The sequence below is a fragment of the Syngnathoides biaculeatus genome, chromosome 4, assembly GCF_019802595.1.
Source record: "Syngnathoides biaculeatus isolate LvHL_M chromosome 4, ASM1980259v1, whole genome shotgun sequence".
NCBI classification, from domain to species: domain Eukaryota; kingdom Metazoa; phylum Chordata; class Actinopteri; order Syngnathiformes; family Syngnathidae; genus Syngnathoides; species Syngnathoides biaculeatus.
Genome location: NC_084643.1, coordinates 215,453 through 236,704, shown reverse-complemented (window position 1 = coordinate 236,704; position 21,252 = coordinate 215,453). Strand labels below are relative to the sequence as shown.

Here is a 21,252-nt window from a genome sequence, read left to right as displayed (position 1 = left end):
TGTCTATAAGTTATAACTATGCTGCAGTAAACAGAATGCCTGTCTATGAAATGTTAAAAAATACCGACGAAATACTTCCAGAAATCGGAATGTTGTTATAAACACCAAATTTAACGCAAACAGATTGCAATGTTATTTTCTGACGAGCACTGCCGATAGATGCTGGCGGCCGATCTTGATCATAGCCCCCCTCGCCACATTTCACAAAAATGACATTTTAAGCTGGGGGAAAAAAAAAAAAAAAAAAAAAAAAAAAACCCTTGGAATTCCACAAATCTGTGGAAAATTCTCATCCTTGCTTGGTTATCCAAATCTGCTTCATTTACAAATAAGGCTGAAATCAAAAGCATTGGATAATTCTATAAGTTATGACTACTTAAACAATATGCATAAATTTTACATTCCATGAGTTGTCAAAATTTGGACTGTTCCACTCGCTCGTGTGATATTGTGGACACCCCTAGTCAATTTGATTCAATTACCCAAGACAATGCATATTAATAAAAGATTTATTCCCAACAAGAATATTTGAAAGGGGACAAGCTGTTCAACGTGTACTTTTGATACAATGACAAAACTAAGTATCATTTAAAAAAAGGGCAAAAAAAAGGGCATGCACATAAATTGTTAAACTACAATAAAGTAAAGTAAAAATGGAAGTGGAAACTGCAGAGAATGTTTGAAAGGAGTCCGATCAACATATGGAACCATAAATTAAAAATGCTCATCTTAAAACAAATTCCGTACGAGGAAGGTTTAAGAACTTCAATATGGTCTCTCTCTGCGCTCCTGGCGATGGTCCCTACGAGAGAGCAACAAAAAGTCTCAGGTAAGCTTAAAGAAGCTTTAAATATTGACCAGTTGGTCTCTGGATGTACCTCATATCCATCTTGCCACCTGGTGGGCCCATGCCCCTTCCTCTGCCACCCATGGGCGGCCCTCCGCGGGATCCCCGGAAACCGCCTCGGTCCATGCCGCCGCGCCCCCTGAATCCGCCGCGATCGCCTCCCCAGCCTCCTCGGAAGCCTCCGGGGCCGCCCGCGGGCCCGCCGCGGTCCATGCCTCGGCCCCCTCGCATTCCCATCCCGCCTCTGCCTCGTTCACCCCCGGGAACGAACGGGGGCCCGCCGCCCATCCCGTCTGGTTTGGGGGCTTTGCACTGGTTGCACTCCATCCTCCAGGCAAAGTTTTGGTTGCCGCAACCCCTGGAAGAAAAGCGCAGGTTGGAGCGAGCGGCGTTCACGCCGCACAAGCGAGATAAGAAGATTAAAACATACGGATTGGGACACTCCCAGTCGCCGGCCCTCTGTTGCATGTTGGCCCCCGTCGGTCCGCCTCGGCCCATCCCACGCGGGCCGCCTCGGGGCATAAAGCCGCCGCGCTCGCCTCCGCGGCCCATCATGCCTAATTGGGCGTTTGGCATCGTTATGAAAGGAACTGCAGTGTAAAAACACAAATGTGTAAAAAGCAGCTGTGACCTACCTCCACGGCCCATCATGCCATCACGCATGGGGATCTGGGTTTTACGACGCGCCATCGACACCTTGAGCCTGCGGCCCTGGAACTCCTTACCTGGGATGTGGGGGATAAAAAAATAAATAAATAAATAAATAAGTCTCCGTTTCACACAACATGAACCGTTAAAAACCAAGCATGGGACTGGTACTGGTTTAAAGGCTATGCCAGTTTTAATAAGGTCACAGTTATGCATATACAGTGAAGAAAAGTATTCGAACACCCTGCTATATTGCAAGTTCTCCCACTTAGAAATCATGGTGGGGGTCCGAACTTTTCATGGTAGGTGCATGTCCATTGTGTGAGAGATCTAAAAAGAAAAATCCAGAAATCAATGTAAATTTTTTTAACGATTTATTTGTGTGATACAGCTGCAAATAAGTATTTCAACACCTGAGAAAAACAATGTTAATTTGGTACAGTAGCCTTTGTTTGCAATTACAGATGTCAAACATTTCCTGCAGTTGTTCACCAGATTTGCACACACTGCAGGAGGGATTTTGGACTATTCCTCCACAGAGATCTTCAGATCAGACAGGTTTCTCGGAGTTTCAGCTCCCTTCAAAGATTTTCTATTGGGTTTAGGTCTGGAGACTGGCTGGGCCACGCCAGAACCTTGATAAGCTTTTCACAAAGCCACTCCTTGGTTTTCCTGGCTGTGTGCTTCGGGTCATTGTCATGTTGAAAGACCCAGCCACGACCCATCTTCAATGCTCTGTCTAAGGGAAAGACGTTGTTCCCAAAATCTCAATACATGGCCGTGGTCATCCTCGTCCCATTTGCAGACTAACACCCCTAAAGCATGATGCTACCACCCCCGTGTTTCACAGAAGGGACGGTGTTCTTGGGATGGAACTTATCATTAGTCTTCCCCCAAACACGGTTAGTGGAATTATGACCAAAAAGTTCCATTTTGGTCTGATCTGACCACAAAACGTTTTCCCTCGACTCCTCTCTATCATCCAAATAGTCATTGGCAAACTTAAGACGACCCTTGACATGTGCAGGTTTAAGCAGGGGAACCTTCTGTGCCGTGCATGATTTCAAACCATGACGCCTAGCTACGTTTAGCTTATTTCATTTTCTAGTGATTGCTCCAACAGTGGCTATTTTTTCCTCATCAAGCTGCTTGGCAATTTCTCTGCAGCCCTTTCCAGCCGTGGGGAGTTGTGCAATTGTGTCTCTGGTGTGTTTGGACAGCTCTTTGGTCTTGGCCATGTCATAAGTTTGAGTCTTACTGATTGTATTGGGTGGACAGCTGTCTTTATGCAGCTATGGACCTCACACAGGTGCATCTGATTCAGGATAATTCATCGAGTGGAGGTGGACTAAGACGTCTTTGAAGGTCAGAATACAAGCTGATACAGGTGTTCAAATACTTTTTTGCAGCTGTATTATACAAATCATTAAAAAAAAAAAAAAAAAAAAAATCATACATTGTGATTTCTTTTTAGATCCCTCTCGCAGTGGACATGCACCTACGATGAAAATTTCAGTCCCTTCCACAATTTCTAAGGGGGAGAACTTGCAATACAGCAGGGTGTTCAAATACTTATTTTCTTCACCGTATTACTAAAACTGCCCCCCACCCGATTAAGTTTTGCTAGGTCGGCTAGTTTTGAGTCTTCAAAGAAAGTGCAGGTCACACCAGTGTACTGCCAACACAAGTGACTCCCATTTGAGTTTGAAGCATGAGCCCGCTCGCTGAAATACCTATCAAAATACGAGATGATTTATCTGAAAGCCACTGTACAGTAATACTGGTGCTCGAGGTCATCATCTCCTGATTATCTGATACTGGCCCATGATTATTGCAAACTTAAAGGTTGCCTACCATCAAAGTACTCCACGGCAGCTTTGGCACAGGCCGGCTCCTCGTAGGAGAGGGTGGCGTCTCCCTTGGGCTTTCCCGAATCCTTGTCAGTGTAGATGTTAATGGCAAGCTGCCCGAGCCTGCGATTGAACTGATGAGAAGAGAGCAGTCGGCATCCTGTCTGACTTTTTCTTTGCAAGTCTTCCACGCGTCCAGCATTCCTTACCCTAATTGGGCCGACGTGTTTAAAGAATTCCGCCATCTCCTCGATGTTGGCCTTCTCGGTCAAGCCAGTCATGTAGATAGCGCAGTTCTCGGATTCATCTTGCTCTTCGGGCCGCCCTAAAAGAAGCAAGACAAAATTAAGCAAAAAGTGACATCTAATGATGGTGTATGGCTTAATTCTACACACCCATCTCACGCTCTTCGCCGCCCATGTGTCCTATCGTCCAGTGATTGGGGCCAAAAGGGGGGTGGAAAAAAAATAATACAAAAACAAAGTCAGCATACGTTACTTAAATCCAGTCCAAAACACCTGAAGAGTAACACAGAACAGTTCAGACGTCATTAAACACTGCGGGGCCATGTTACCAATCATAGTGGACACGCAATTGGAAAAAGTTAAACACTTCCGACCCCATGAACAATATTTTTGTTTTGTTCTTTGAAAAGCCTCTCAGACCAATAAACAAAACACTCCCCAAAAACCATGTATTTTTTTTTTTAACGTCAACCCAGTCACGAGTGGCATTTTTTGTCATTAACCTTTGAAAACTGATCAAAACCAAAAAATATTGCTGAATTACACCCAAAAAAAAAAAAAAAAAAAAAAAAACAGAAAAAAAAAATGGTCTCAGGCGTTGAACAAAATTTCCCCCACAATTAGGTTGTGCTCATAAATTGACGCGTCATACCACGATATCGAAAAACGATACTCAAGCTATGAAGTCTTGTAAAAGGACTAAACCAGTGTAATTCTCGTTAACTTACCACCAGGCTTACTGAAGCCACCTCTGTCTCCAGCGCTGCTATGGGGGAATAAATGAAGATATGAAGGCCATTTTCCATTTTTACAGCCACATCCATGGCTCGAGCAAAGTGGCTTGATTGAGGGAGTCAAAAACATTCGGGCGAAACTGACAGCAAGTCAATGCCCCCCAATGTCGTTAGAGTGAGGGGGATCATATATTAATACTAACAGGTGTGCATAGAAGCTTGGAAAGTGTTACAGAAGCTAAACATTTGTTTAAAAAAAAAAAAAAAAGTACCAATTTTTAACGTTAGGCTCTAGTTATTTACAGATCTAGATAAAAACAGGACAATGCTTGTGAAAATTCACATTAACCAGTGTATACAATAAAATATACAAGTTACATAGCAAAATAAAATGTTAAGTAGGGCTGCACGATATACGCCAAAAAAAAAACAAACTTTTGTTCTTAACCCTGAGGACTCTATTGTGATGTGAAAATACAGGATAACACTTGTGAAATCTTAAAACCAGCACACGTTTCTCCTTCTCCCACCTCTATTTATTGTACAATTTATAAAATTTCAGTGGAAAAGAGTAGTTGAGCCATTTGCGTAACATCGACATGCAATCAAATATATTGAAGGAGGTCATTTTTTCCCCCATCCCCAGTTATAATGTAGTATTCATAATTTATTAAGTCAATGTTAATCAGTTATGTGTCAGACAATACAATTATTTCTTCAATGCATTGGTTTAGGAAACACACCCATTTAAAATTAGTTCCTTCAAAAATGCCTTAGCCCCCCCCCCTCCCCCCAAAAAATCTGTTTGACCTCACATTCGTTGGACCCCTAAGCGCAATGCATTAAATGCACTCGTGTATTTCTTTTGACAGTGTCCATATTGACATAATTTCCGGCCTATAAGCCGTGATTTATTCCCACATGCTTTGCGGCTAATTTGGATTTTTTTTTTTTTAAATAAAGGCTGCAAGGGGACACTAATGGAAAAGGTAATAGTGAAACCAGTGGAATATATGTGCCAAGGAAGTGACTTTTACTGGCCCGGCCCCAATAGCGCTGCGCCAGCGTGTTACCGCCGTGTGTCCGTGATCCCCCTCCCACCCGAAAGGTTTTTTTTTTTTTTTAAACCCAGCCCTGTTAGCGTAGCACTAGGATTAGCACAGCGCAAGCGTTAAACCCTCTGTGTACCATCATTCTTTGTTTCAATGTGGGCATTTGCGGCTTTTACACAGCTGCGGCGTGTGGATGTATCAAATGGTATTTCCTTTACAAATGTACAGGGTGAGGCTTATAACCAAGTGCGCTCTGTAGGACGGGAATTACGGTAATAGTCATCCTACAAGTATTAGTATAAAACACTTCTGCTTTCTGCATGTTTTGAAGGTTTATAATTACCATAACAATGGCACCATCATCCCTGCAGGATCTTTTGTTCGTTTTATGCAAGTATTACTGCATAACCACTTTAAACAAAAACATTTTACCCGTTTTGATTTTTTGGGTCAAACTGCACACAGCCGACCTGAGATACTAATCAAACCAGAGGTGTGAAAATATGAAAATTTCATAAGTCTCAGTACCTTAACAACCATGTACAAACAGGTCCCTTTGGTGCTCACTTATATATTACTCGGCTCAAATGTATCATACAGCAGACCCCCACTGCTCAAGTGAGATAGGAAGCCGGCCAAACCTCAAATTGTGAACAGAGAAATAATTGACAGCCATTACCATTGCATGTGGTTTATATATAAAAAATATATATAATCTTGAATAACCCATCAATAAGTGTTTGGGGGTTGATTCCACCCCCTCAAAAAAGGATTTTTTTTGGGGTCAAATTTTAAATCCAGAGGAAAGGGAACACACGATTGCTTAACTGCAAGTATGCGAGGGTCCACCGTATACCTGCATCACATATTGTGACGATGGAGACACCCAAACGATATATCGTGCAGCCCTAGTGAAAAGTACACATTTTACAGAAATGACCAGACTTTAAAAAAAAACTATTCAAAATAAAATACAAATAAAAACACCCATTGTGTTCAGAAACACCACCATCCTCAGTTGTTGGGAAATAAAGGCAGACCCCCAATCTGTTTAAGATCCCTCCTGTGGGGGGGGCTTAAGTTGGCGCCTCTGCACTGAGTACAGATACTTTCTAGAGAAAAGATGCTTTTAAATGGCTCTGTTACCTGCACGGTACAAATGTGACAAAGCATGTTAAAAAGTGCTCAAAATGTGTTCAAACAGTTAAATCCAAAAAACACAAAATACAGTTTTAAACATTTCAAAATGACATTGTACCCAACACACCTCCCCTTAAGACCCCTGTGCAATGCTAAAAGTCTGAACTGAAATGCTCATCTACATCCTATTTAGATCATTTTTGCACCGTTGTTCACCTATAACAACCCATTCACTCAACTAGGAGTCCTGTATAATTGTTGTATGGTAAGACCAAGTCATGAACGGCATTTTTTTTTTTAATTTTGAATTGTGAACCCTCGAACGGCAAAATGCTACACGCTACGCATTTCAAGTTTTCCCTACAAATAATCATGTACAACATGAAAGGAAGCACCTTTAAATGCATCTGACATGGGAAGGTTTGACTCATTGACCTCTACCCAGACTTGGATTTATTGAAAACAGAACACCACCATATGTTTTCAAACAAAAACAGCCCACTGCAAACTAAAATATAAGATTACCAAATTAAAAGCAGGAATACCCAACAGTAGAGAAGTGTATTATGGGATGGGTCAAACTAGTGAACACACATTTACATCAGAGATGCCGACATCCTAGATATTTGGATTTTTGTCAGGAATATTTGCACGTCAGATGAAAAACTCAGTAAGACCGATACCTTTGACATGAAGTTTTAAATCAACAAATTATGCATGCAAAATAAAGCTGTATGTTGCAAGTTCTGCTGCTCAAGCACTCTTGGAGGTTATCACTTGTATTGCGCTCTCAAAACTTGAAATTAAATTTGTTCTTGATGACAAGAGAGAACTCTTACGTGCAGCAATGTCATATAAGACAGTGTGCAATCTTGCAGAGCCTGAGTGGGCGCCCACAAAAGTGAATAAAAGTCAAAATATTTATGGTGAAAAGCAAAAATATTGCCGTGGTTTAATCACCCCCGACAAGTACTTCTGAATGAGTTGTATAATCCAGCCCATTTAATTTGCAGATCGCAAAAGTCAAACTCGGCACTCATGTAGACAAACAAAACTGATATTGTAAATGTTTAATAATACCAGGTGAACCTAACACGAAACATTTGAGTGCTCATGAGCACTAGAAAATATGGCAACTTTCCCCAGAACAAAATGGGGACACTTGAAACCTATGCACACCAACACCACGTAAAATGGGTGAACGCAAAAAAAAAAAAAAAAAAATAGCAAATCACTAATACCACACACATTCCCCATTGTGAATCCCACGACTTGCAGATAAGTGCATTTGTACACATTACCCTAAAAAAATAAAATTTAACTACTGGTGTAATCCAGTGACGAACAAAAATATCCCAAAAACAGATGGGTGATATGAAACCGGTATGTGATTTGATGGTCAGAAAAACCATTAAATTTGTTGGAAGAAGTTTTCAAAAAGAAAATTATTTTGGGGTAATTTTACAGGGAAGACCATAATAAAAACTGTTATCCATCAACAAGTTTTAAAAACACCAAAGTAGAAAACTGTTGCAACTGTAGAAAATTGTTTGTGCTCTCATTTTACTAGCCTTTAGGCACAATTCAGATTTTTTTCCAGCGTCAAAAAGCACTTAACAGTTGCCCATATCCCTTTCCAACGTTGCCAATACTTAAATAGCCTCCTATGGCAGTCACACAGTGAATGCTATTGCAAAAACCAAAAGCCCATTTACACAAAAGCCAAAACAATTTTAGGTAGGAATGTTGATAAATGACAGACACCCTTATGTAGATTTTAGTGCATCTGAATTTAACTATATCAGAACCCAGTCACTTTGTCCCTGTAGGAGTTAAACGTCCTTTGCAGTCATGCATCAGGACAACATTTACAAATGTTAAGGCTCCTCACCCACAAAAAGACTGAATGGTGAATCTTTGTCTGTTGAAATCCACTGAGGTGACATCCATTTCAAGAATAGGATCCATCCAATTTGTCGTTAAAATGTTTAAAATCTGATTTTTAATAAATCCCTTGCTAGCCGGTTTGTTCAGATAAAACCTTAACCTGCCTCTTCCTATATTATGCACAGGCCCCAATAAAATGTATTAATAGAAAGTAGAAGAATTCCACTTACCCCGGGCAACTTAAGGGGCAGGGCTGAGAGAATCGCTGGCGTAAAACTGTAACTTATGTTATAATAAATCAAGGGCCATTGAGTGAAAAAGCACTCTGGCCGTCAGCGTTGCATTTTGACCGATTTGCCTCAGCCCTGCCCGAAGTGGCCACAACACCTGCAGTCAAAAACAAAACGTTGATTATCTGGTCGAGAAAGACACTTACCCCATCCCGCGACCCATGCCGCCGCGGCCCATGCCGCCACGGCCACGGTGCATCATTCCTCCTCTATCAAAACCGTCGCGGCCTCTGCCCTCCGAGTATCTCGAAGGTTCTGAGTAGCCAGAACCTCCACCCTGGCCATCTTGTCTGTAACTATCTGTAAATCAACGACAGACAACCCAAATCAATGCGTTTTCCTCTTCCCTTCCTTTCCTTTCTCAGGGGCCTATAGACTGTTTTCAACTGACGGCACACACCTTCAGGTTGAGAACGCGGTCGCCACATTAGTTTGGTGAATGAGAAAAACTGTAAGCAGGAATCGCTTCAGAAAGGCGTAAGAATGGAGGTGCACCGCTACGTTTTCGGTTGCTCAAACGAAAGTGGCAGTTGTAAAGAGTCTTTCGACTGCCAGCTACGATCAAAAACCACTGCGAGAAAACGGGGCAGTTAGCAACAACTGTGACTGTCTCATATCAGCAGAGCCAATCTAGGAGCCAAGTCATCCCCTAATGTCTGTGTTTGCTTGGAGCATTTTGTTCTTGGTAAGTATTGGACACATTTTAGAATTTCCCACCCACTTAGCAATAACTAAGTTCAGTGAAGGGGAAGTATTCTTTAGGGCCAAGGGCCTACATAATACTTGTCTCCAAAATCAGTATTTTCTGTTTGAATATAAAAAGTTTGCAAAAACGAGTTACCGCACCGCGAGCTGTCTCGTGAGCAGAGTTAAAAATACAGCCGTGGAAGTGGAGAAACAGGCGCAGGCTCCACTTGGTAGTCATACTGGTCAAACCTCCCTCTTGAGAACAAAAACAAAAATAACACACCTCTTTTTGTTGGTATAAATCAACATAATTTAAACACTGACTGTAATCATACATATTTCAATTGACTTGTGCAGTACACCAACCTTAGCAAAGTGGAGACAGGTTGCTTACAACGGATACCACCGCATGACGAACCCAGCTATTGATAAATTGGTTGTAGGTCTCCAGACTTTTGTAATTTTTTTAGTTGGTCGATGGGATAAGCGCTTGTTGAGAAGAGGAGATAGTTGACGATGTCTGGATAGGTTACCGACGCCCACAGTTGTGTGCTCCATTTGTGTTTCTCTAAGGCAGATGGGTCGATATTGTCTATCAAAGCAAACTTCTTGTAACACTTTCTTAAAACGACATCTAATGAGCCCTGATAACTTTCCAGTCTTTTTAGCCACGGTGCGTCACTTAACGACCGTATGAAGATTTGTGCAACTCCGTCCGACGTGGCCGCGTGCCCCGGATGTAGTCACATGGTCGAAAACAGTCTATAATACAACAAGGAGGCGGCTTACTGTAATGGTTGGATTGATAGCTGGGCGGTCCGCCTTGTTGGCCATACTGACCGGCTGCGGGCTGACCGTAGGAACCTGCAGCTTGGGGTGGGTAAGCAGGAGGAGCTTGCTGCTGTGCCTGCTGCTGATACCCACCTTGCGGTTGGCTGTAGCTGCTTTGTTGGGCCTGGTAGCCAGACTGCTGCTGGCCGTATCCTGCCTGTTGGGAGTAGCTGCTTTGATTGTAACCAGCAGCCTGGCTGTTCGCACTGTAACTAACAAGAGACAAAAGAAAAGAAAATAGATGCAGCAAAAAAAGCTTTGCAGCATTCAAGACGGCCCGTTTCTCTCAAACGGGTACACACCTCTGCGGTGCAGCAGGAGCTGGCTGTTGGCCATATGCAGAATATCCAGACTGAGCAGTATACCCAGGCTGAGACCCATATGACTGGGAAGCAGCCGGCGCAGTGGCGGCGGCGGCAGCCGCAGCAGCGGGGGCGCCGTCATAGGCCTGTGCGCCATAAGCCTGGGACGACTGGGTGTAACCGTGGGTGGTCGACTGGGCAGCAGGATACCCAGCTGAGGAGCATATAAGACAAAACTTTTCAGTTTGGTGACCCACTAATTGTGTCCAGGGCACTACCAGAATGGATCTGATCACATACCTTGCGCTGGCTGACCATAGGAGGAGCTGTACTGTTGTGGAGGCTGCTGTTGAGTGTAACTTCCGGCGGCAGGCGTTGCCTGGGCGTAAGTGTTGTCAGCCGCAGCTGCAGCAGGCTGGGCGTATGAGCCGTAACTTTGCTGCCCATAACTCTGCTGTAGAACGTAAAATCAATATGAGTGATAGAGAAAGCATAATTTATATGGAGGTAGAAACAAATTGCAAGTTCCCAGAAGGTAACCCATTCACTGCCCAACTTGTTTACTGTCACGTTGTTTAAATTTATCTATCAACTTCTATGTTATGTGTATGTATAAGTGTTTATACTGCTTTTTCGATTTCCCTCACGGGATAAATTTAAGAATTAAACCATAATTGGGCGTTTGACCGCCCAGAACACACAATAAAAAGGTTTACCTGAGCAGATTGTCCATAGGCTTGAGAGGCCGGAGTAGCATAAGAAGCATACCTGCAAACAAGGAATATTAAGACTCGAAAAGAGGGAAACAATGGAGACAATGCACGTGTCCGATTCCCAGCCACACGCAGAGTATCAATTCCTGTCAATTAATTGAGAACTTACCCCGGTTGAGAACTGGACTGGCTGTAGGAGCTGTAATCTGGAGAAAGTAAAATTTAAAAAAAAAAATGAAAAAAAAAAGAAGTTGCTTAGCTTTGAAGTAGCCACGGTGCTAATGCTAACATCCCGTTCAACCCGCCCGCCGTTTTCAGTGCCACTCGACTGCGGCCGAACAATGAGGCTTCAACAATCTTTCGGCTACGCGTGGAACTCGACACGCTCTGAATCCCGATATCATGAGGGTGGAAAATGCGATTAAATTCAGAGGCTTTGGTAGGGGAAGAAGGAAGAAAAAAAAAAAAAACCCGCGTACGTCGACGAGTTATCGTGTAGTACGTTTTAGGCCTCATGCCAGGCTGCAAAGCGCGGGGACGGACATTCGATTCAACAAACCCCCAAAACACAAATTCCTTAAACGCATTCCCGCTATAAAAGAGTAAAACACTCGAGTGTTGAAATATCATCAAACAATTCGGACTCAAATTGGGGGGGAAAAAAAACCTCAAATGCTAAGCGACACTTACCAGGTGCCGACGCCATTTTGTGTGCCTTGGTAGAGACGACTGGAGCAAGTGGCTCGTCCGAGAAGCGCCTTTGAATGCGCAACAACCACGAAACATCGCGAGACAGCGGACTCATCCTTTGAAATCACTCGATACTTTGATTGACACATTTTCAACGACTACAATTACAAAACAGTGACTTTCGAAACTTTTTTTGTATGTGACGTAATCTTTATTTTGTGTTTGTGTAAGAAAATATAGTGTTCAATTTCCTGGCTCCTTATTCCCAAACCGAAAAGCTATGTCGAGTAGATATAGAAAAGAAAGGGAATTCTCAAAGCATTTACTTTCCCGAAGAAAATGGTTATCACATTTTTAAAAATGCCTTTTTTTTTTAGATCACATCCTCCTATTTGTAAAAAAAAAAACCTTTTAAAACTCCGGTTGATCACAAAGACCACAACACACAACAAGCTAATGGAAGTCTAGGTGGCAGTATCATTCTCGGCCACTCATTTGCCAGTGAAGAAGCGTCACGCGTAACGTAAGGCGGAAGTAAGCAGGGTATTAAAACAAAAACAGTTCTTACTAAGTCGTGGATATTTTTTTTTACATTATTTTATTTGACATCTGATCAACGTATGGAGAGAAGACGTAACAACGATTTTCCTGCATAAACAGTTTTTAATTGTAGTAATCAGTCGATCGCAGATATTAGTAATTAGATTTCCTACTTGATTCCAGATTAGTGTAACAGCGTAGCACCCTCTCAAAAACACAATTAACAAAAAAAAAAAAAAAAAAAAACCCAGTCCAATCATTTAAGTGATGCGTTATCGTGTATTTTCAGTATGGTTCGCGTCAGATCGTCCAGGATTCGTTCTAGGAACGACCATGTTAGTTGCGCTTACCTTGTTGGTGTATGCTGCAGGTCCCCAAGCAAGTCTCAGTTTAGGTCCAGGTGGACACTTTCCACGCTTCAGAGGTATCCGTGTACAGACCTGAATCCTAGTTGCAGTTTTACTGTCAATATGCATGGTAAACAACAACGCTTTATTTTCTCACAACATTTGTGTCTTGTAGATGTGTTCCTGTACGCTCTCAATCATGACGATTTGCCTTCTCTGCTGGTCGACATCATCCTGCTGCTGTTGTTTGGACCATGTCAGGAGCGACGCTGGGGCACAGTCGCCTATGTGACCCTCTCCGCCCTGACGATGGCTGTATTGCCTCTGATCTACACGTTGGTCATCTTTATCTTCAGCCTCGAGGCCAGTCGGGTCTGCGGCTACGCCGCCGTTCATCTGGCACTGTTTACGGCCCAATGCCGTCACTTGACAAAGCGACGGCTGCAAGGCTGTTTGCCAGTTTGGACTCTGCCCTGGTTGCTGTTGCTGCTTTGTCTGATCGCGCTGCCCGGGACACCGGCCCTGCTTAATTTCTGTGCTATATGCATAGGTCATAACTGTATCCTTTTTTTTTTAAGTATCAAAACCATGTAATATCAATGATAAACAACATGCTCCTCTGCATTGAGAGGAGCCAGATGCGGTGCCCTGAGCACCCCGTTAGGACGCCTTGCCCCATCCGGTGAGATGTTCCTGGCACGTCCTGCTGGGAGGGTACCACACGGGCAACCCAGGGAACTCCGGAGAGACTTTCCAGTCTTCCAGTTGGCTTGAGAATGCCTCAGGATCCCCTGTAGGAGCTAGATGAAGTGGCTTCGGGGGAGTGAAGTTTGGGTTTCTCTGCTTAAAATGTTGACCTCGGGTTATAGATCCATGTATCGCATCTTAATAAATCTTTCAGATAGTCACGATTTCATTGGGATGCTTCAGGACCTGGAGGAAGCCAATGTCCTGACCTTCATTCCCACTTCAGTGTATATTCCCACTTCATCTAGACAAAGATTGCCAACCTACAGCTCCTCTCAGGCGTACGAGTCATCATATTGAATATCTACGCTCACCTCAACCATATATAAGACCATTTTATTATTTTAATGTATTTCCTTTCAAAGATCTAGATCAGCGCCACCTCCCACGAGGGACCCTTTGACTTCGCACCACCACCCGTGGGAGGAGCCCCCGTCTGCCTGGAGGCAAGAGTCTGAAGCCGAGGTGTTGGAAGAACAGATGCTGAGGGCCGGAATACTCGCGTCCTTGCAGGATGCCCCAGAGGACCTGAATGGAAAAGTCGAAGTGCCCAAATCGTCCGTTTCTGGACTGAGGTCACTAAGGACAAAAATCCCAACATTGCGTTCTTGCTTGTGCATGACTGATGGCGGTTGAAGATTTGCCCAAAATCGTTTCTTTGTAGACTCCAGCAGCTGGAGAAGATGGGCTTCCCTACGGAAAAAGCCGTCGTGGCGCTCGCAGCCTCAAAAGCGCTAGATGGCGCCATCTCCTTGCTCATCGATGACCGTGTTGGAGAGCAGGCTGTGGTTACAACCAAGGGGAAGAAGACCACGCCATCCGAAGGGCCCGAGGTGACGCAACACTACACCTGATGTGGAGCCTGAAACACTGTTACCGTTTTATTATACTATTTATCATTATTAGTCATGTTCAATTCTGAGGAACTGAACGGAAACGGAAATCTGGTGTGGCAGAGAAATATGTGAGAATAGTACGGGACTTGTATGAGGGCAGCAGAACAGTGGCGAGCTGTGCCGTAGGTGTGACAGAAGAATTTAAGGTGGCGGTAGGAGTGCATCAGGGATCCGCGCTGAGCCCCTTTCTGTTTGTGGTAGTAATGGATAGGCTGACAGATGAGGTTAGACTGGAATCCTCTTGGACTATGATGTTCGCAGATAATATTTTGATCTGCAGTGAAAACAGGGAGCAGGCGGAGGAACAATTAGAAAGATGGAAGCATGCACTGGAAAAGAAAGGAAAGTAAAACAGAATATATGCGCGTGAATGTGAGGGGCGGTGGGGAAGAATGAGGCTACTAGGAAAAGAGATAACGATGGTGGACGACTACTTGGGGTCAACAATACAGAACAATGGAGAGTGTGGTAAAGAAGTGAAGAAACGGGTCCAAGCAGGTTGGAACATCTGGCGGAAGGTGTCTGGTGTGTTACGTGACAGAAGAGTCTCCGCTAGGATGAAGGGCAAAATTTATAAGACAGTGGTGAGGCTGGCCATGATGTACGGTTTAGAGATGGTGGCACTGAAGAAACAACAAGAAGCAGAACATGAGGTAGCAGAAATGAAGATGTTGAGGTTCTCGCTCGGAGCGAGCAGGTTGAATAAGATTAGAAATGAGCTTGTTAGAGGGACAGGGAAAGTTGGATGTTTTGGAGACAAGGTTCGAGAGAGCCGACTTTGATGGTTTGGACATGTCCAGAGGCGAGAGAGGGAGTATATTGGTAGAAGGGTGCTGAGGATGGGGCAGCCAGGCAAAAGAGGTAGAGGAAGACCAAAGGAAAGGTCGATGGATGTGGTAAGGGAGGACATGAGGACTGTGGGTGTTAAAGAGGAAGATGCACGAGATAGGCTTAGATGGAAAAAGATGGCACGCTCTGGCGACCCCGAATTGGGATAAGCCGAAAGGAAAAGAAGAAGTCATTCAATTCTACAGCGCTTCATCATCCCATTACACCTCTGCCCACCCAAAGTTTAATCTTTTTATTGAACATTGTTTTAGACTCGGGATAGCACTCGTGACTCCCGTACATTTCATTCATGCACAAAGAAAATTAAAGATCACTTCATCAATGGATTATTTTCTAAATTTGAACGCAATTTTAAAATCTGAATGTTTGTACGCCGTTGCCACGTTTGAAGCCAAAACTGCCGAAAATACAAAATGGATGCACATCAACTTCATGTCGTCGTTTACCGTTTTGAGACCACAAACGAGTAAAGACTGAGCCTAGACCACTTGGCCTTGATTGCTTGAGTTCCCATGCAGAATCCATATTTCCTATGACATGCACACGTCCATCTTAATGATAAATGTACAAAAATTCAACCGCTAGTGAGTCTTAATCATGAGTCTGAAGTCGATTCTTGTGTCAGCTGGGAAACAGATAAATTAGTTGAGAGGGTTTTTATCACTTCCCCACGATCAACATGATAAAAATATTAATTCATTCATGAATTGCCAGTTATGCCCATTCCTATTTGAGTGAATGTCTCCAAATACAAGGCGACGCGAGCAATATGGGCGACACAATGTGATGTAACGTTTTCAAAACAGTGAACATCGTTTTATTACAGCGATCATCAGGAGACAGAGATTATATAAACACTAACACATTTGCAGGAAATAAAAAAAAAAAATTCAAAATAGGAAAGTGGTTATACGACAGCATACAAAAGAAAAACTACCGTAGGCGATTTTAAATACTTGACAAAACATTTGATTTACGATGGAGAGAAAAAAAAAAAAAAAGTCTTCTATAAGGACAGCACCAATGTGACAGGGGTTCCAGTTATCCAATTTCCTGCGTTGAAAATTTTTTTCAGAATGAAATGAAATCCACTGGATCATAGGATAAGCAAAAAAAAAAGTAAATATGTTGTCGTATATTTGATCACTTTATCAGTGTGTATTTTACTCGGAATACGTCACACGTATAGCAAGACTTCTCACTTAGAGTAGTGATGACGTTTTTTTTTTTTTTTTAGTGCACTACGTAACATTGAGTTTACAATATAAGCGATATAGCAAAATTAATAGAAGTTTGTTCTGCAAATTGTACATGCTCGATATACAGTGAAGAAAATAAGTATTTGAACACCCTGCTACATTGCAAGTTCTCCCACTTAGAAATCATGGAGGGGTCTGAAATTTTCATAGTAGGTGCATGTCCACTGTGAGAGAGATCATCTAAAAAGAAAAATCCAGAAATCACAATGTATGATTTGTGTGATACAGCTGCAAATAAGTATGTGAACAACTGAGAAAACCAATGTTAATATTTGGTACAGTAGCCTTTGTTTGCAATTACAGAAATTAAACGTTTCCTGTAGTTGTTCACCAGGTTTGCACACACTGCAGGAGGGATTTTGGCCCACTCCTCCACACAGACACAGATCTTCTCTAGATCAGACAGGTTTTTGGCACTGTCGCTGAGAAACACAAAGTTTCAGCTCCCTCCAAAGATTTTCTATTGGGGTTTAGGTCTGGAGACTGGCTAGGCCATGCCAGAACCTTCATATGCTTCATACGGAGCCACTCCTTGGTTTTCCTGGCTGTGTGTTTTGGGTCATTGTCATGTTGAAAGACCCACCCTCGACCTATCCTCAATACTCTGACTGAGGGGAAAGAGGTTGTTCCCCAAAATCTCACAATACATGGCCGCAGTCGTCCTGTCCCATGTGCAGAAAAACACCCTCAAAGCATGATGCTACCAACCCCCATGTTTCACAGTAGGGATGGTGTTCTTGGGATGGAACTTATCATTCGTCTTCCTCCAAACACAGTTAGTGGAATTATAACCAAAATGTTCATCTGACCCCAAAACTTTCTCCCATGACTCCTCTGTATCACCCAAATTGTCATTGGCAAACTTAAGATGGGCCTTGACGTGTGCCGGTTTAAGCAGGGGAACCTTCGCTGCCATGCGTGATTTCAAACCATGACATGACGTCTTAGTGTATTACCAACAATCACCTTGTGTAGTCCTGGGCTGATTCCTCAACCTTTCTAAGGATCATTGAGACCCCACAAGGTGATATCTTGGATGGGGGCTCCACTACGATTGATGTTTAGAACCATGTTTAGCTTCTTGCATTTTCTAACGACTGCTCCAACAGTGGACCTTTTTTCGCACCAAGCTGCTTGGCAATTTCTCCGTAGCCCTTTCCAGCCGTGTGGAGTTGTACAATTTTGTCTCTGGTGTCTTTGGATAGCTCTCTGGTCTTGGCCATGTTCCAAGTTTGAGTCTTCCTGATTGTATGGGGTGGACAGCTGTCTTTCTGCAGCCAACGACCTCACACAGGCGCATCTGATTTAGGATAATATATGGAGTGGAGGTGGACTTTTAAAGGCGGACTAACAGGTCTTTGAGGGACAGAATTCTAGCTGATAAACAGGTGTTCAAATAATTATTTGTAGCTGTATCACACAAATAAATCATTAAAAAAAATCATACATTGTGATGTCTGGATTTTTCTTTTTTTAGATTCTTTGTCACAGTGGACATGCACCTACCACAAAAATTTCAAACTCCTCCATGATTTCTATGTGGGAGAACTTGCAATATAGCAGGGTGTTCAAATACTTATTTTCTTCGCTGTACTTAAATAACGGGATACCACGGCATTGCTGTTACACTGAGAAAGAATTACAAAAGCGATTCCAGTCTCTTCTGTTCCATCTCTATCAATTGACCCTGATTGCCCAGACACGCGAGCCGAGGAGCACCACAGGTGATTCAGAGCTTCCTTTTGTCAAATGTGTGAGAGCTGCAAAGTTACAGCTGGAAGAGGTGGTGTGAGGTGGGGGGGTTGGGGTCAAACAAGTTGTCACAGGTGCAGGAGGACATGGTGGAGTATCATTGGCATTTCCCTGAGGTGTCCCCCCCCAACCTAAATCTTGACAGGAGAGCTCCCTCAATAAGGCTAAACAAATACGTGCGGAGTCCTGATGCGACCTAAAGGAAGGGAAGCCAACCCAAACTGCAGTCCTCAGGGGTGGGGGGTGGTGTTACTTCTCTCGGACCTTGGTGTCGGAGGACAGGGGAGAAGCGAGTCGATATGGAAGCGCACCTGCGCGCTTATCTCTGTAGAAACTAGGGGAGACTGTGCCAAAGGGTCCGTCCCCAGAAGCTAGATCAGGTTCTGTTGAAGAAAGACAGCAGTTGGAACAGGACCGTCCTGCCCAGCGCTGCGTTTGACCACCGGCGCGCTGTTTTAAGGTTTTTACTGGAATCAACGTAGGCATGCCTACGTTCTAATTGGATACACATTTGTTTTTGCATTATTTTGCCCAACTGAGAAAGTTTCTTGCTGCCGGTACCTTGTCGAATGCGTGTCTGGCAAGTGCGGCTGCAACAATAAATATTCAGTACACTACCACAAACTGGTCAGCTACTGCTAGCAGTCATTCAAGTCAATTCCTGTTATTGTCATCATTCTGTCCAAATGAAAAGCACATGGTTCCAAATTTAGAATATAGTTAACATTTTGTGTATGTTTATTGTGTTATGTTGTTAAGATGTGGTGTTCTGATCAAGATATTGTCATTTCTGATAAATATTGTTGACATCTTAGCAAAGAGTTGAAGGGTCTTCCACACTAGGAAGCACAAGTAGTTTTTTGTGCTTTCATAAGAGAATGGATGACAAAGCAAGATATCTGGTGAGATACACGGTGGGTGTCTGTGACCAAGCGTTTCAAGCTATGGAGCTCGTGCACGTGACGTCACCATTTTCACGCCGCCATATTGCCGGTCAAAGAGCTGCTCGACAGTGTGGGGGACGTTGAACCGGAGCAGAATATACACAATGCCCGAGACTTGTTGTGGTGTTGGTTGTCACAACAGACGAGACAGATATTCAAAGAGGTCATTCTATGGAATACCCGCTGAAGACGAGAAAAGATCGATGGATTTTGGCGATTAAATGTGTTGGAAGGTGCCCCCAACAAAATACACACGACTGTGTAGCGATCACTTCACTTCAGGGAGAAATTATTCTTCTCATTCTCAAATTCCCAAAAAGTATTTATAATGCCAAGTTGGCTCATTTGGGAACAATGAAAAAAAAAACAAAAAAAAAAAACATCCAACATATACGGAGCGTGTTGCAGCCACACGTTAATCACTTTTTTTTTCCTAATATGTATTGTTCTCAAATGAGTCCAATGAGCATTCAAAAAAAGAAAATAAACCGTCAGTCAAACAGGTTTACAAAAGCTCAACGTGTGGCCGTAATTCGCTTCCGTGTACGGGGGCTGAAGCCTACACAGCAGTTTTTCTTCTTTTTTTAAATATACATTGGACTCATTTGAGAACAATGTGCATTTAAGGAAAGAAAAAGTGTCATGGAGAGGTTTACCAAAGTTTAATGTGTGGCCGCAACACGCTTCTGTGTACGGAGGAGCCGACTCGTCTTTTTTTTTTTTCTCCAATCATAGTTAATGATTGCGAGTTTTGTGTAAAACCAGGGGTCATTTATTTAAATATTGCTATTTGTATTGAAAACATTCAAGTGGCTCCATCACTCTGTGGGATTTATTCTTGAATGAGAACAGATCCAGCAACGAACTTTTCTACGCTTGCAAACTCTTCCGTGTAAATCTCAACGACTTACTCACCAGATCCACGTGCAGATCCAGTTGTCCAAGACAAGCAGAACCTGGACATAGTCCAATTTCTTATGGCGAAAGCATCGACTTCGGCATTAAATATGGGTCCTCTTTGCCAAGTGTCTCTCATTTTTTTACGTACCTTCGTTTATTATCACCATCCAAATGTTTAACGGTATCTGACAAAACTCTGGGCGTTGTGCTATAAGACGTATTTTCGGGTCGTCTCCAACCGACTTAGCATTGAAGAATGCTTTGTTTGACCGGCACTTCCGGCCAGTGACGTGATTTGATGACGTGGATGCACGAGCTCAAAAGTAAAATTTAAGGGGGGGAAAAAATAAATTCAGTCCTCACAAGCAATACAAAATTTGTAGTTTCCTTTGAGCAAATAGGAATTATGCTTGACGTGTTTACCGAGACTGTGTGGTGTTGCCTTTCGATCCAAATGTTCCAGCGCTACTCTCCAGACGAGCATATTAGATATACACTGAAAGTTTTTACATATATTAAAAGGATTATCTGTGCTTGACGGTAACAAGTCAATTGCACATCAACAAGTAACTACATAAACATTCCGCAGTTCCGTTGGAAGTTCAGAATCTGTGACGTGATGCTTCCAACGCTCCCTCGGGTTTCTCAATTTCTTGTGTACATATTTGTGTGTGTTTATTTGAGGGCCCGCAGAGCTGTGGGTGAGGATGTCTCGTCGTTACCTGGCCAGATGATAGCCTCCAGCAGCGTCACCCTACGAGCCAGAAGCTCGAGATCAGCCTGCAAGTCGCGGAACATCTGCAAGCTAAAGTCCTATCAGAGAGCAGTGACAGGGGAGGGGGTGGGGGGTGCTGCGTGAGGGCGGGGTGCGGAAACACCGGGCCTGCGTCCTGGCGGGGGCCGCTCGTGACTGTCCCGGTAGCAAGTGGTGCAGTGGGAGTTTGAGCCCCCCTACCTTGACCCCTGCCTTAAACTGACCCTGCCTCAGGCCTCCTACTCACCATGAATACCGATCATAGTCTCGAGGATTAAAACCCTCTCAGCTAAGATCTTCAGCGCCTCTCTGATCTGATGTATTCCGTCCCCCTGTGAAGATAGATAC

At 43.4% G+C, this 21,252-nt stretch overlaps 3 protein-coding genes across 13 annotated transcripts in view; 1 reads left to right on the top strand and 2 right to left on the bottom strand.

The window, feature by feature from the left end:
* Positions 1-495: 495 nt before the first annotated feature.
* ewsr1b (EWS RNA-binding protein 1b) lies at positions 496-11,932 on the bottom strand. Of its 5 annotated transcripts, none has more exons than XM_061818245.1 (15): positions 11,917-11,932; positions 11,396-11,432; positions 11,230-11,281; positions 10,814-10,967; positions 10,514-10,727; positions 10,170-10,423; positions 8,840-8,993; positions 4,319-4,356; positions 3,741-3,770; positions 3,555-3,670; positions 3,350-3,479; positions 1,483-1,572; positions 1,278-1,404; positions 879-1,205; positions 496-802 (listed from the first exon to the last, which is right to left on the bottom strand). In XM_061818245.1, exons 1-15 carry the CDS (start codon positions 11,930-11,932, stop codon positions 766-768), a joined length of 1,776 nt encoding a protein of 591 aa, XP_061674229.1. In that variant the 3' UTR covers positions 496-765. The 5 variants fall into 5 exon arrangements, with proteins under 5 accessions (XP_061674229.1, XP_061674230.1, XP_061674225.1 ...); XM_061818246.1 differs by having other exon boundaries at positions 10,170-10,417; XM_061818241.1 differs by having other exon boundaries at positions 1,278-1,572.
* rhbdd3 (rhomboid domain containing 3) lies at positions 11,000-20,982 on the top strand. 4 transcript variants are annotated; one of them, XM_061818252.1, is made up of 7 exons: positions 11,000-11,048; positions 12,827-12,880; positions 12,979-13,362; positions 13,705-13,831; positions 13,916-14,125; positions 14,215-14,383; positions 20,835-20,972. In XM_061818252.1, exons 1-7 carry the CDS (start codon positions 11,015-11,017, stop codon positions 20,853-20,855), a joined length of 999 nt encoding a protein of 332 aa, XP_061674236.1. In that variant the 5' UTR covers positions 11,000-11,014; the 3' UTR covers positions 20,856-20,972. The 4 variants fall into 4 exon arrangements, with proteins under 4 accessions (XP_061674236.1, XP_061674239.1, XP_061674235.1 ...); XM_061818255.1 differs by lacking the exon at positions 11,000-11,048 and adding an exon at positions 11,483-11,665; XM_061818251.1 differs by lacking the exon at positions 11,000-11,048 and adding an exon at positions 11,483-11,665 and having other exon boundaries at positions 12,746-12,880.
* Positions 14,395-21,252, bottom strand: part of emid1 (EMI domain containing 1) — an 80,970-nt gene continuing 74,112 nt past the window's right edge. For 2 of the 4 annotated variants that reach the window (XM_061818247.1, XM_061818250.1), the window contains 2 exons: positions 20,873-20,963; positions 14,395-18,689 (listed from right to left, as the gene is read on the bottom strand). In XM_061818247.1, the coding sequence (XP_061674231.1) occupies positions 18,556-18,689; positions 20,873-20,963 (225 nt within the window). In that variant the 3' untranslated portion in view covers positions 14,395-18,555. Of the gene's footprint in view, positions 18,690-20,872; positions 20,964-21,151; positions 21,237-21,252 lie in introns of all 4 variants that reach the window. The other 2 variants (XR_009794763.1, XM_061818248.1) reach the window with 2 other exon arrangements.